This window comes from Chlorocebus sabaeus, chromosome 26 (assembly GCF_047675955.1).
Source record: "Chlorocebus sabaeus isolate Y175 chromosome 26, mChlSab1.0.hap1, whole genome shotgun sequence".
Classification (NCBI taxonomy): Eukaryota; Metazoa; Chordata; class Mammalia; order Primates; family Cercopithecidae; genus Chlorocebus; species Chlorocebus sabaeus.
In genome coordinates this window covers 57,450,774-57,463,567 of record NC_132929.1, presented here as the reverse complement: position 1 = coordinate 57,463,567, position 12,794 = coordinate 57,450,774, and the positions used below count along the sequence as shown (strand labels likewise).

The 12,794-nt window shown below is 46.1% G+C and overlaps 1 protein-coding gene across 3 annotated transcripts in view; it reads right to left on the bottom strand.

Moving 5' to 3' along the window:
- The window catches only part of IL16 (interleukin 16), a 129,871-nt gene that overhangs the window by 32,579 nt on the left and 84,498 nt on the right, over positions 1 to 12,794 (bottom strand). For all 3 annotated transcript variants that reach the window (XM_073012392.1, XM_073012393.1, XM_073012391.1), the window contains 3 exons: positions 8,739 to 8,881; positions 6,633 to 6,743; positions 3,132 to 3,246 (listed from right to left, as the gene is read on the bottom strand). In XM_073012392.1, coding sequence (XP_072868493.1) covers positions 3,132 to 3,246; positions 6,633 to 6,743; positions 8,739 to 8,881 — 369 coding nt within the window. The remainder of the gene's footprint in view (positions 1 to 3,131; positions 3,247 to 6,632; positions 6,744 to 8,738; positions 8,882 to 12,794) is intronic.

The window sequence follows — 12,794 nt, the reverse complement described above, 5'->3', positions numbered from 1 at the left end:
TGCCTATATATGACACAATTGTGATATTCACTTTTTGGTGAGAGATGTTTTTTGCCCATTGAGGAGCCATGGGTAAACTTAAGTTCCTTGTTGCTCCCCTGGGGTCTGTTAGCTTTATTGAGGGGAAACTCTTTCATTATCAAGGCTGTATGCAGGTTCTCAGAGCCTCACATGGACCCAAGGCTCTGTCCCCTCTGCCCATGTGGACATTCAAATCTGAGCTCCAGCCCTTAAGGTCTATAAGCATCCAGCAGCCCTCCCAGCCACATCATCAACCCCTGAGTTTGCCATTCTTAGATTTAAAGTTGTTTCTTTTTTTCTTAGCAGCTGGGCATTTCCACGTCTTTATTTTGATTTTGGATGTGCTATATTATTTCACAAGTCTACGTATTGGAAACAGAGGCTGGAGGCAGGGTGGGGAGAGTATTCAAATCAGTTCCATCTCTTAGATTGCTGGAGCCAAAGTGAAAAAATAAAAGGAACCAGTCCTTGTCATTGTGAGACTCCAAGTCTGGGAAGGAAAATAGATACATTTAAAACATCAAAATATAATTACATGTGTGCTGAAGGAAGGATAGACAACAAAAATTCAGGATGTCCATTCTTAATTACCTAAGGGGCTGGACTTCTCTTTAAGTTATTAGAATGTCCCTCTTACTGGGGCCACACAGCCCAACTCTGGGCTTTTTGGAATGTCCTCTCCTTATTTGGCTATATCTGGTAAAAGCTGGTTGATTAGGTTTTGCCAAATAAATCTTACACAGTGGTTTCTTGGAAGGGGAATAAAAGTAAAACATTAGTAGCCTTGATCTGTACACAAAACTTTTGTTACAATTAATGTATTTGCCCTGAATTCAAGATTCAAATATTTACTTTTAAAAGAAGTTACAAAAGATGATTTGTTCAATGTTTGAGGCTAGAATCAGGGATGGTACACTAGCTGAGAGTCTTAACTCATTGAAATCTTCAATTTTTGTGATTGCTGTTAACTAAGGGAGGCAAATGCTCAGAAAAAAATAAAAAGGTTGTCTCAGGCAAGCTCACATTCAGGAAAGAAAACAAAACACAATATTCTCTTTTCTTGCCACTTCAACCCTTCCCCACCCTTTGTTTAAACACAGAAAAGTACAAAAGATAATAAAACACACAATGGCACACTCTCCCAGTTCTGATCCCACTGTTCTTTTTTCCTTTCTTTGACATTTGCTCTCCACCACCCTCTTGATTTAGCTATTCCCCTAGAACTGCATCTTGGCCCTGCCCTCCCCTCCCCTCGCCCCCCTACATCTGCTTGGTAACTTCAGCTGTTTTTCTCATGTCCATGTTCCCCAAATGTCTGCATTCACGTCTGTCTTCCTGAACGGAGAGAGAACGGATGTCATTCCCCTGCTGGACAGCGCCACCTCGTGGTCATCCAGGGACATCGCTCTCCTTTCTGCCACTCAAATCTACACATCTGGTTTGCCTTCCTTTTCTTCCTCCTCCTCCAGTGCCTCTTCCTCTAGGTAAGGCAATGTCTTTCTCTAGTTTACTAAAACCAGAAACCTTCCAGTTCTCTCTGACCTGACCTGCCCTTTGCGACCTCTGCTCACGCGCTGTCACTTCTCTCATCTGCTCCCTTCTCCTCCCGGGGTTACTGCCTCTGGGCAGTCCTTGGAGCTGGAGCCTGGGGCTCACAATGGCCCACTTCATCCTACATTCTGCTTCCTGAAGCCTCTGAAAACCCTGATCACAGTCTTTCCCATAGTATAAAAGCCTTCAAAGGCTCCCCATTGCCCACACCCTAAAATCTGTGTGTGTAATTCTGCATAGTGCTGGGGTTGGTAAACTTTTTCTGCAAAGACCCTGATAGTAAAGGTTTTAATCTTTGTGAGCTGTAACCACTCCACACTATGCTGTAACATGAAAGCAGCCCTGAATGACGGGTATGTGGATGAGTGTGCTCGAGTCCCCAGAAAGCTTTTTTATGGATACTAAAATTTGGATTTCATTTCGTTTCATTTTCACGTATCATGAAAGAATCAAAAACACTTTTAAATGTTCAACCATTTAGAAATGTAAAAACCTTTCTTTGTTCATGAGATATTGAAAACAGTGGGTGGGCCAGATTTGGCCCACAGACTGTAGTGTGCCTACCCTGCCCTAAGCAAGTTAGATGATTAAAGGTGGTTAGGCTCTCAGCATAGCTTACAGAAACCGAACTGACAGAGAAGAGTGAAAATGCTGTGAAGTTACTTCTCTTCAGACCTCTGGTGTATGACCCAGTCCTTGGCCTGCGGTGGGTACTCTCTGCCTTGTGACTTCCAGCCCCTGAACTTTGCCTCCTGAGTTGAAACCTGGCAATCTCTTTGGGCCAAACCTGTTGCTCAATAATCCATGCATAACTTTAGGGTGGAGTTGGGGGTGGGGGGGAACCTGACTCTCTAGGACAAGAAGACAGGCAGCTGTTTCCCTGGCCCCTCACTCCCAGGATGGCTGAGGCTTCTGTACTGTGAGGATATGAAAGAGTTGAGAGGGGGTGGGTCAATGGGAGACGGGTGGGTGGGGAGTGGAAGAGAGGGTCCCTGGCTGGCAGATTATGAGCTCTTCAAAGCAGGAATCATGCCTGATTGTTTCTCTCTCTATTCCTAGACCCTAGAATTCAGTAGGCTCCTAGTGAATGTTTATCAGACTCATCTGTTACAAGGGTTGAAAGCATTGAACCTGGTTTCCCTATGGTTGTGGGTTAGAAAGGACAGGAAGAATGAAGGAGAGGGGGTGTTAACGGATCCCAACAACTGAGACAGGATCTTGGATGGAAAAGGAAAGACAGCTGAGAGAATGGGTGAGAGGAGGGGAGGGTCAGAAACAGACCCCTCAGACTTCAGTCCCACCCAGGCTAGCACCACAACCAGCTAAGGGGTAACGGTGCCAGGTAACATGTGCAAACATACACAACCAACCTGCCAGTCATAATGAAGACCCCCTCGGGGGAGCTGTGTCCCCACTGCCTGCAGACCCCAGAATCCGTGCCGGCCGTATCCTGACAGCTCAAGACACATTTTGCTTTCCCAACATCTTCTATGGCCCCAGCAATTCTGGATTCTGCTTCTGTTTCCTCCACATGGTCTGAAAAGGGCTGGGAAGCCTACCTTCCTGTAGCCTTCCATCGGCTGCTGCTGCTCCCCCTGCAAAAATGGTTTTGACGTAAATCCCAATGGGGCCATAAATGCTGTCTTTTCCCCCAACGATGCTGAAGCCCAGACCCTGGGGAAAGAAGAGAAGGTCTGATTTAGGGGTAGTAGTCCATGCTTCTCACTGGGCTGATGCTTTCTGAGGGCCTGCCTCAGCCTTGAGCAAAGGGATTGGGAAGGAGAGAAGGTGCCTTTGGTCTCAAAGGTCTCAGGACTTAACAACAACAAAAAAAATAGCAAGAGCAGCGGCATGAAGGCCAGCCTGGGCTGGGTAGTGTCTGGAGCTTTTGTGGGAGTCTGATGCTCCCCACACAGAGGGAGGCTGGATGGAGACCAGCACCCTGGCTCTGTCCCTCCAGTTGGCAATCCTAGGCCAATCACTTTCTGCTTCTGAGCCTCAGTCTCCCTCCTTTTAAAATAATGATGATATTACCTAACTCACAGGGTTGTGTTTGAAAGTAAAATACCTAGCAACAATCATAAAAATATCAACGATAGTAATAATAGTAGCAGCTTTACAAGGGTATCCCTTCTCCTACCAAAGGCCTCCTCAATCCCCTTCTCATGGACATCCCTCCAATCATGTGCTGTCTCTCCTGCACCTGCTCTATCTGCCATTGTCCTAGGTGATTCCCATGAGCCAAGAAACATATGCTGGGATTGTGCAGGTGACTCTGGGAGGAGAAACTCATAGCTCAGCAGATAGTCCCAGCTGGGGAGAAGCCAGGAGGCAGTAGAGAGAAGGCCAGACAGGAAGAAGTCCAGGGAAAGGTTGAGTGAGGTCTACAGCAGGAAGAGAAGGGAGGGTGGGCACAGCTTCCCCTGCAAATCTGCCAGTGAGTTCACAGAACAGCCTGGCAGACCTGAAAAGCAGCATAGGAAATGCATATGGCTTGCTCAATTTTTTTGAGGACTAAGGTACCCCATGCTGCCCTCGAGGGCATAGCTTGAGTCTAATAAGCAGCTTTCTAGACTATAAGCTCTCTGAAGACAGTAAATGCGTCTTATTTCTGTGTCTGGCATCAGGCAGGCGCTCAAGAAGCACGTATTACGGGATAAAAGCATCACTGCCACCTGGAGGCCAGGTTTTGGGGTCCAACCTACAAGCACGCCAGGCAGTGGCCAGTAGCTTGGCTCCTAGACAGACCCTTTAAAGTGATGGCCACTGCTGTAACAGGCCCATTGCTCATGGGCAATTTACTCTAGGCTAGAGCCGCTCCGCTAATTAGGAGCATCAACACGTGCCACAGAGACAGCAGGCTGTCCGCCATCTTCTTGACACTGTAGGGCGTCAGTGGGAGAGCCGTGGGGGTGTGCAGCTATTCTAAGCCTCTGATGAAGGTGGTGTGTGTTCCAGGATGGGCAGGACAAATGGTGTCTGGGAGTAGCACAGGTTTAGGAAAAGGTGAGGTAGGAGCCACTTCAGGGCTCCTCTATGGGCCCCTGGCCTTGTCCTGGCTGAGACAGCTGCTCTAGACTCAAAGTCTCACCCACCCTAGGGACCCAGGATGGCATCATGGTTAAGAACAAGGCCCAGGGGTCAGGCAGCCTGGGGTCATTGCCTTGGTTCAGCTGCTCACTAACCAAGTAAACTTGGACGAGCCCTGCAATCTCCCAGGTCCTCTGTCTTCATATCGATATACAAAATATACACATAGATATTCATTAGAGATAGCGTCTCCCTCTGCTGCCCAGACTGGAGTGCAGTGGCTGTATCACAGCTCACTGTGGCCTCGAATTCCTGGACTCAAGCAAACCTCTCACCTCAGCCTCCTGGGCAGCTGGGACTATAGACATGTGCCACCACACTGGGTTAATTTTTATTTTATTTTATTTTACTTTATTTTATTTTTGTAGAGACAGGGTCTTACTCTATTACCCAGGCTGATCTCCAACTCCAGGACTCAAACAGAAGGCCTCCCAAAGTGCTGGGACTACAGGTGTGAGCCAGTGCACCCGGCTCCACGTCTATAAAAGGAGATAATAGGAGGGTTGTTGTGGGGATTAAAGGAGTTACCATTGCAAAGCCCACAGCACAATGCCCGGGTTTTGGTGGTTGGTTTTATTGTGTGATTTGCTTTTGACTCTACCTCAAGCACTTACTGATTCTTCTGGCTCTAGATCCTCCTCCCCCTGCTTCACTGCTACTTGTCATCCTGTTAGTGATGAGATCTTGGGGTGTAGGTTGTATCGCCAGATAGTGGGAAGCCTGCTTTATTTCTGAACTTATCATCCCTGCTCTGTACATGAGGATTTCTATATCAAATGATTCATCTTCTTCCATCCCCCGGCCTCATAAAAATTACTCATTGAATGCACATTTTGTGCACACCAAGATAACTTAAACCATTTTTGGTCATATTTGCATGAGTTTTGGTGGCCTTTACCATTTCACCTTCTTTCAGGCACTGCAAACAATTTAAAAGTCAATTTTAAAAAAATTACTTCTACCTAAATTCAAGGGGAAAAAGCATGGTGATTTACTAATCAGAAAATGGGGTCGTTCAGAGAAAGTCAGCATAGAAGACAGCTACTCCCTTGTGATGAGAGGAGCATTCATCCCAGCATCTCTCATGTCTGTCTTCTGTTTTATTTCCTGCTAAGCTCCCAGGAGACAGAAGGAACAGGAGATGGAGGGAAAGAGGACTGGAGGTGTGTGGTGGCGCCCCTCCCACTGGACAGACCGTAAGTAGCAATTAGGTCCTCCCCTCATACCACACAAAAAAATATATTACATAAAGAAACCGACCTTTCATTATTTTAGCACCTGGGCTGCTCGGGCTGGCCTGAGAACTTCGCAGTCAACCTCAAGTACAGGGTGGCATGTTCTGGGAGCAGTGCAAACATGTGTACACCCCCTACCTCACCACCACCACCAATGCTTTCGGATCCCCTTTGGACATATCTCAATTGTAAAGCAGAGATCAGTACAATGCTTCATCATCTTGAGAGAGGTAGAGTTAGTTCTGACTCTTCTGGAGGCTCCAATTGACAGCCAAAAGCACTATCAACCACTGAATTTTCCACATGTAATAGGTAGCATATGTTTTTATAAATTAATATATGGGTCCCTGCTTTATTATGCCAACATCTGAATGGCAGAGGCAAACTCAGGATCCAGAAATCTATGTAAACAATTTGGATTTATGTATCAGATAAAATTAAGTCTTGGAAACTTGTGCCAGGAATGAATTAAAGAACAAGCTTTGAAAGTGCTAAGGCAGCTGGCAGGGACTGGCATCCTTTACAAGAAAATGATCACTTTGTCTAGTTAGAAAAATGTGTGCTGCTTGAACTCAGCCAGTTGTGAGTTTTGAAAGACTAGCCGCTCTGTGTTTGTCTCTTCTGATGTGCCAGGACACCCCAGTAGTCCTATTCCCATCCTTTCCTGGACACAGAAGCTCCTTGGAGACTGCTGCCGCTCCCCAGGACTTCTTGTTGGTCACAATCCCTTCTCACCTTAGCCTGGCCCTTCATCAGCACGATGTTGGAGATGACTGAAGCCTGGAGGCCCCCAGATGGCTGCACAAGCTGAGCTGTGCTCAGGGACCGTGTTGGCCTTGAAGTTCCCTGCAACAAGGAACCAGAGTGGGCAGAAGATCAGCCACATAGGACAGTAGCACCCATCTCACCAGGAAGGGGAAAAGCCCAGCCAAAGAGAGGAACCAAGTCCTCTTTCTTCTAAGGGCAGGCAGCATAATGACCAGAATGTGGTTAGTGGGGTGTGGGCAGGATTCTGGTGGCGAGGGACTTCCTTGGTTCTAGGAGCCTGTTTTGCTGAGCCTAATGTAGATGAGCAGCCAAAAGGCTCACCAACGTTTGTCAAGGAAGTAGGCCCAGGTTAATGTCACAGAACACGCTGCCTCTAGGACAAGTCCTCATAACTGATGTTTCAGGCAGAATCTGGGAAGCCAGCTACCAAGAATGCCCTGAGACTATGTTCAATCCAAGACACATTTACTGAGAACTCCCCTTGTGCCAGGCAGAAGGTGGTGGGCAAGGGGGCAGAACCCAAAGACTTCAAAACTCAGAATGTAATTTTGGGGTAGGCAGACAGGCAGTTAACTATTTGTGAATGAGAAGCAGAGCTTCAATTCTTTTCAACACAGCCTTCCAGGCAGCTACTACTGGCTGATATTTTGCCCATCCCTGCCGGCCAGGTAGGCTTCCTGTTCCCAAGGACCTGGATCCTAGTGCATGAGGCAGCAAAGACAGGAGGCAGCTTCCCCCAGGAAGTACCCGCTGGCCCAATCCTCAGGGACCCAGCGCTGGCTGCAGATATTGGAGGGCTCCAGTGTACTCCTGTATGACCCCAGATGTGCAGAAAACCAGGGACTGGGAAAGTTCTCAGCTCAGGGGGGCACCAGGGAACCATCTTCTTCTAACACTGGGACACCACACTCCCAGTTTGGGAATGAAAAACATATTGACTCAAGGAAAGGAAGGAAAGAGAGAAATGAAATTCACTGAAAACCTGTTATGTACTATGCAGGGAAACATTGCTCGACCATAGAGCCCCCGCTTGGGAGAGTCAGTGGGTGAGATGAAATGCTAACATAAATGACACTCACAAGACAGGCTGCACGAGCACTGTGAGAGGAGTGCAGCTGCCTCCTGATGGGCATTTGGGAAAATGTGAAGTCCACGCCTTTGGAGGGATCAGGAGCGTTCCCAGGAGAAAGGGAACCTTAGGAAGATTTTTGAAGGCTGGGGCAGTTTCTAGAGATAGAGATCAGAGAAGGAGGGGTGAGATGCTACAGACAGAGGGCGCTGTGTGACCAAAAGTGGCAGCGTGCAGCACAGCGAGCTTTGGCTGGGGCTGAAAGGCAAGCCGCGGGGGACGTGTGTAGGGTACACTGTACTTTATACCTGCTTAGCTCTCTGCCTGCAAGCTGACACCTGTAGTGGGAAGGTCATGGACTGAGGAGCACACGGGGCAGTTTAAATTCTGGCCCCATAGGTTTTAAGATGCATAAACTCAGCTGCTCACCTTGCCAAGCCTCAGTGTCCTACTATAAAATGGGGCCAACAACATATTTCTTTCTAAGCTTGTTTTAAGAATTAGCGGCAATGTTGGCAAAGCAAGTCACTGTATTACAGGAGTGAAAAGCCTCTTTGCACAGGCTTCAGAGTCGTAAAGATCAGACTTGAAGTCCCAGCCCTGTTATTCCTCAACAATGTGAACGTACATAAATCCCTTAACTTGTCCAAGCTGTAGCTCCCTCTTCTACCTCTTAGGAGTATGTGCAGATGAAATAAAGCGATCCACGCAAAGCCATAGTTCAGGGTCCCCCCACGTGCCGTGTTCTCTACGTGTTAGCTCTTAATAGCACACACGTGGCAGCAGTTGCAAGTGCCTGGCACAAGGGGGCGCTCAATGGATGACTATTTCTAACGCGGTTCTCGGCCCAGAGATGGTTGTACCTTCTTGTAGCTACTAAGCCAGACCCTCTCCTCTGTAGTTCTGCGGACAAAAAATTACTGGGAAGGCCTCTTCAGCCACTGTTAATGTTGGGTCCCTCCTTTCTCCCCGTCTTCTCCGAGTTTCCCTCCTTGTATTCTTACCGCAGCCTTTCCTGCTGGACAGTCCAGTTGTTGAGAGAGGGACTTCCTGTTACTACAGAGAGAATAAGGCTGCCTGTCTGTGGACGCTGCAGATTTCTTGGTCATTGGAAAATCAATTTCTCTTGTGCAATAGGGATTAACACCTAAACCAGAAGAGGAAAAACAGCAAGAAGTCATTTGTGCTCTCAAAATGCAAAATTCAACTGAGAACAATATCAGCCCCCACCAACTGCCAGCCCCTCATTAGCCAGGGGCCAGTGTGACTGTAAACTACTTAGCACCCTGTGCCAGGTGTGTGGTGGGGAGAGGTGGCCGTGGAAGACATGAGCAGCATTTTCATGATCTCCACGCATGCTGTCTGTACTGCAGGGTGCAGACAGAACTCTCACTTCCATTTACCTCCATTCAATGCAACGAGAGTTGACAGGCATCTCCTGCAAGTCAATCAGTGTGCTGAGCTCTCAGAAACCACAATGCTGCATCAGATCCAGGCCCCGATGTTTTCAATCCCAACCAAGGAGAGAAAGGAGGAAAACACAAAGGTTTCCCAGGACAGGAACAAACAGGCGAGACCCGGCAGGAACAGGGGCAGGGGCGATTGTATCTGACTGCCTCTTACACAGGCACTCACACACAAGGATATACACACATGGAGACAACTCTTGATTCTTTGGATATCTGCAAAAATGCAAAGCGGCAGGCTTCCTCTACTTTGTGGAAACCATAGACTTCCTTTCATCCAACCGGGAACTCTACCCTACCACATCCAGCTGGGAAAACCTTCACAGATGATCTGATTTAATGTGTCATTGTCTACAAGAGTACTTCCCAATTGAAATATAATGCCAGCCACCTAGGTAATTAAAAATTTTTCTAGTAGCCACATTTGAAAAGTGAAAAGAAACAGGAGAGATTAATTTCAATAATATATTTTATTTGGTCTGTTATATCTAAACTATTGTTCTTTCAACATAGAAATAACATGTAAAATTATTAGTGAGATATTTTACATCCTTTTCTTCTTGCACTTAGTCTTTGAATCCAGTGGGTCTTTGTTACTTTTGGTACATCTCTATTTGAATAAGTCACATGTCAAGTGCTCAAGACTACATGTGGCTAATGTGTTGGGCAGTTCCACTCTAGAGGCCAGGAGAGGGGTGGGGTTTGCCCAGTGTCCTGAGCAACAAGCGAGGCTTGAGTGAACGGACAGGCTTTTGTGAAAAATTCCCCTAGAGGAAAAGTTAAGATTGGTGGTAGTTCAAAGGAAACACAGGATGGAGCAGGGTTGGGTTTGCTTTTATTTTCAGGACGGGAAAGACTTAAGCTTATTTATAGGCTGAAGAGAGGAAGCCAATGGCCAGGGAAGCTTGAGAAGAAAAGAGGAGTGGCATCCCTGAGGATGTGAGATCCCTAAAGGGGGATGAGGAAAGGAACAAAGATAAGGTGAAGAAGGGAGAGGTTTTAGTCCATCTGGGTCCGAGAGTGGCTAGGGAAACCTGCCCCTGCAAGAACAGCTGCTCCCAGCAGCTGCCTCAACTGTAGGTGACCCTCTCTGAGTAGGTGGCCCTCTCTGAGTTACAGGGACCAGTTGCTCCCAGATCCTCCCCAATGGACCAGGAGGGAGAGGAAGCCAGAAGATTCAGAAAACCACACACTGCAAAGAGACAATTCAGAATCAAGAAAGGGGGGTGAGAGGAGAGGCTAGAGATCCTCTAGTCCTAACTCTGCCTGTGCATTATATTTATCTGGAGTGTTTAACCCAAAGGTAGATTTCAGTGCTCCACCCAACCTATTGATCCATATCTTCATGGATCGGGTCTGGGGAAACCTGTATGTTCATCAACCTGTGCAGGTGATGCAGGCGGCTCATCATTTGTCCTTTGGGAACCCTGCTGGAGTTACTCCTTCCTCTATCAGTGAGGAAATGGAAGCCCAGAGGGTTCCAGATCAGTGAAGAAAGAGTCTGAAGCATAACCCCGGCCTCCAGAATCCCAGTCTCTTTGCACTTCCTCCATCCACAGCAGTGCAGGAGTGACCTGTGACTTGAAGGTGAGCTGTAGTGCATGGTTTGGGTTCAGAGGGAATGAGGATGAACAAACAGGCTGCCAACTTGGAATGGTTCACAGAGCAAATCAGCCTGACCTCAGAGCCACAGGAGAGCCCAGCGCAACTGCTCAGGCCACACCCAGCTCCACTTGTGTGGAAGCTCCAGTTCCCACTAGGCATTCAGATCTGTGGGAATGTGGGCCACACTCAGGACAGAGTGGGTTCCCCAAAACTCTCCCTGGTCTGGGGTCGATTTCAGTGCCCACTTCTGCCCACTGTTTCTGAACATTGCTTGTTGATGCATTCCAGCCAACTAGGAAATGTATCAAAACTATCATCTCTATTGGGGGAAGTTTAAACCAGTTAAGTGTAGAGTGTTGAGTGAGTTAATTGAAAAGCAGTTATTACAACCTAATGCAAAAAACAAAGCAAAATAGTTTTTGAAAGGGCAGCTATATATGGTCATGATTATATACAAGAAAGCTGTATTAGAGCTATATATTGTCATGAGTTTATAATTTAAAGTTATGTTGAATTACAAAATGGAAAAATCCATGGAAAAGGGATGAATAATACCAAACTAACTTCCTCATCTTTCATGAGGGGGACAATTTGGAAAATGTTATGTCAGGTATTAATTAATTGATTCAACTTAATTGGGTAATTAATTAAAACTTAAAGGAAATCAGAAGTACAGACAAAAATTAACTAAACCTTTCAAAATCATTATAGCAAGAGGCCAAGAACAAACAAATGGCAAGGAACCATCAAAATAAAAAGCATAAAAAGAGCTAAGTAAAAATAAATATGATCTACAGCACTGATTTCAACTATCTGAGCATCTTTTCTTTTTTTAAAACAGAGTTTCGCTCTTGTTGCCCAGGCTAGAGTGCAGTTGGACAATCTCGGCTCACCACAACCTCTGCCTCCCAGGTTTAAGTGATTCTCCTGCCTCAGCCTCCTGAGTAGCTGGGATTCAGGCATGTGCCACCACGCCTGACTAATTTTGTATTTTTAGCAGAGACAGGGTTTCTCCATGTTGGTCAGGCTGGTCTCGAACTCCTGACCTCAGGTGACCTGTCCACCTAGGCCTCCCAAAGTGCTGAGATTACAGGTGTGAGCCACCTCGCCCGGCCTCGAGCTTCTCTTCTTAAAAAAATTGCCAAATTCGCTTTCAAGGACCTAATTGCATATCATTTGCATGAGATTAACAAAGCAAACAAAAAAGGCAAAGTAAAAAGAACTGATTATAAATAAGTGATGCTAGGATCATTCTCTATTCATTTAGAAAAAAATATCTACCTAGATTCTCACATCATATTAAACACCAAAAATAAATTACAGATAATACAGTAAATTTGAGGGAAAAAAGATAAATCATTTACAAATTAGAAGAATATATAATCACAGACTTAATAGTTATCTGAATGTGGAAGTAAGTTTCACATTAGAAAAGAAAAGATCAGGAAACTTGATTACATAAAGATTAAAACCTTAATGTTAAAAAAGTAAAATAAAACAACAAACTGGAGAGAGTATTTTCAACAAGTATGATGCCAAATATTAATTTAACCAAGAGACTTTTTATAAATTAATGATAAAAGATGATTATTCCAATAAAGAACAGGCAAACTCACCAAAAACAAAATAAATAAATGAAGGAATGTTTAACTTCACCTTTATGAAGAGGTACTCTTTTAGGAGGCCAGGACAGGCTCTCACTCTGTTGTCCAGACCAGAGTGCAGTGACACAATCATGGCTCACTGCAGCCTCAACCTCCCGTGCTCAAGGGATCCTCCTACCTCAGCCTCCTGAGTAGCTGGGACCTCAGGTATGAGCCATCACGCCTGGTGGGTTTTCTTTTTTTAAAAAAATTTTTGTAGAGGTGTGGTCTCACTATATTGTCCAGGCTGATCTCAAACTCCTGGGTTCAAGCGATCCTCCCACCTTGACCTCCCAAAGGGCTAGAATTACAGGCATAAGCTGTGGCACCCAGCCTAGGTACTTTT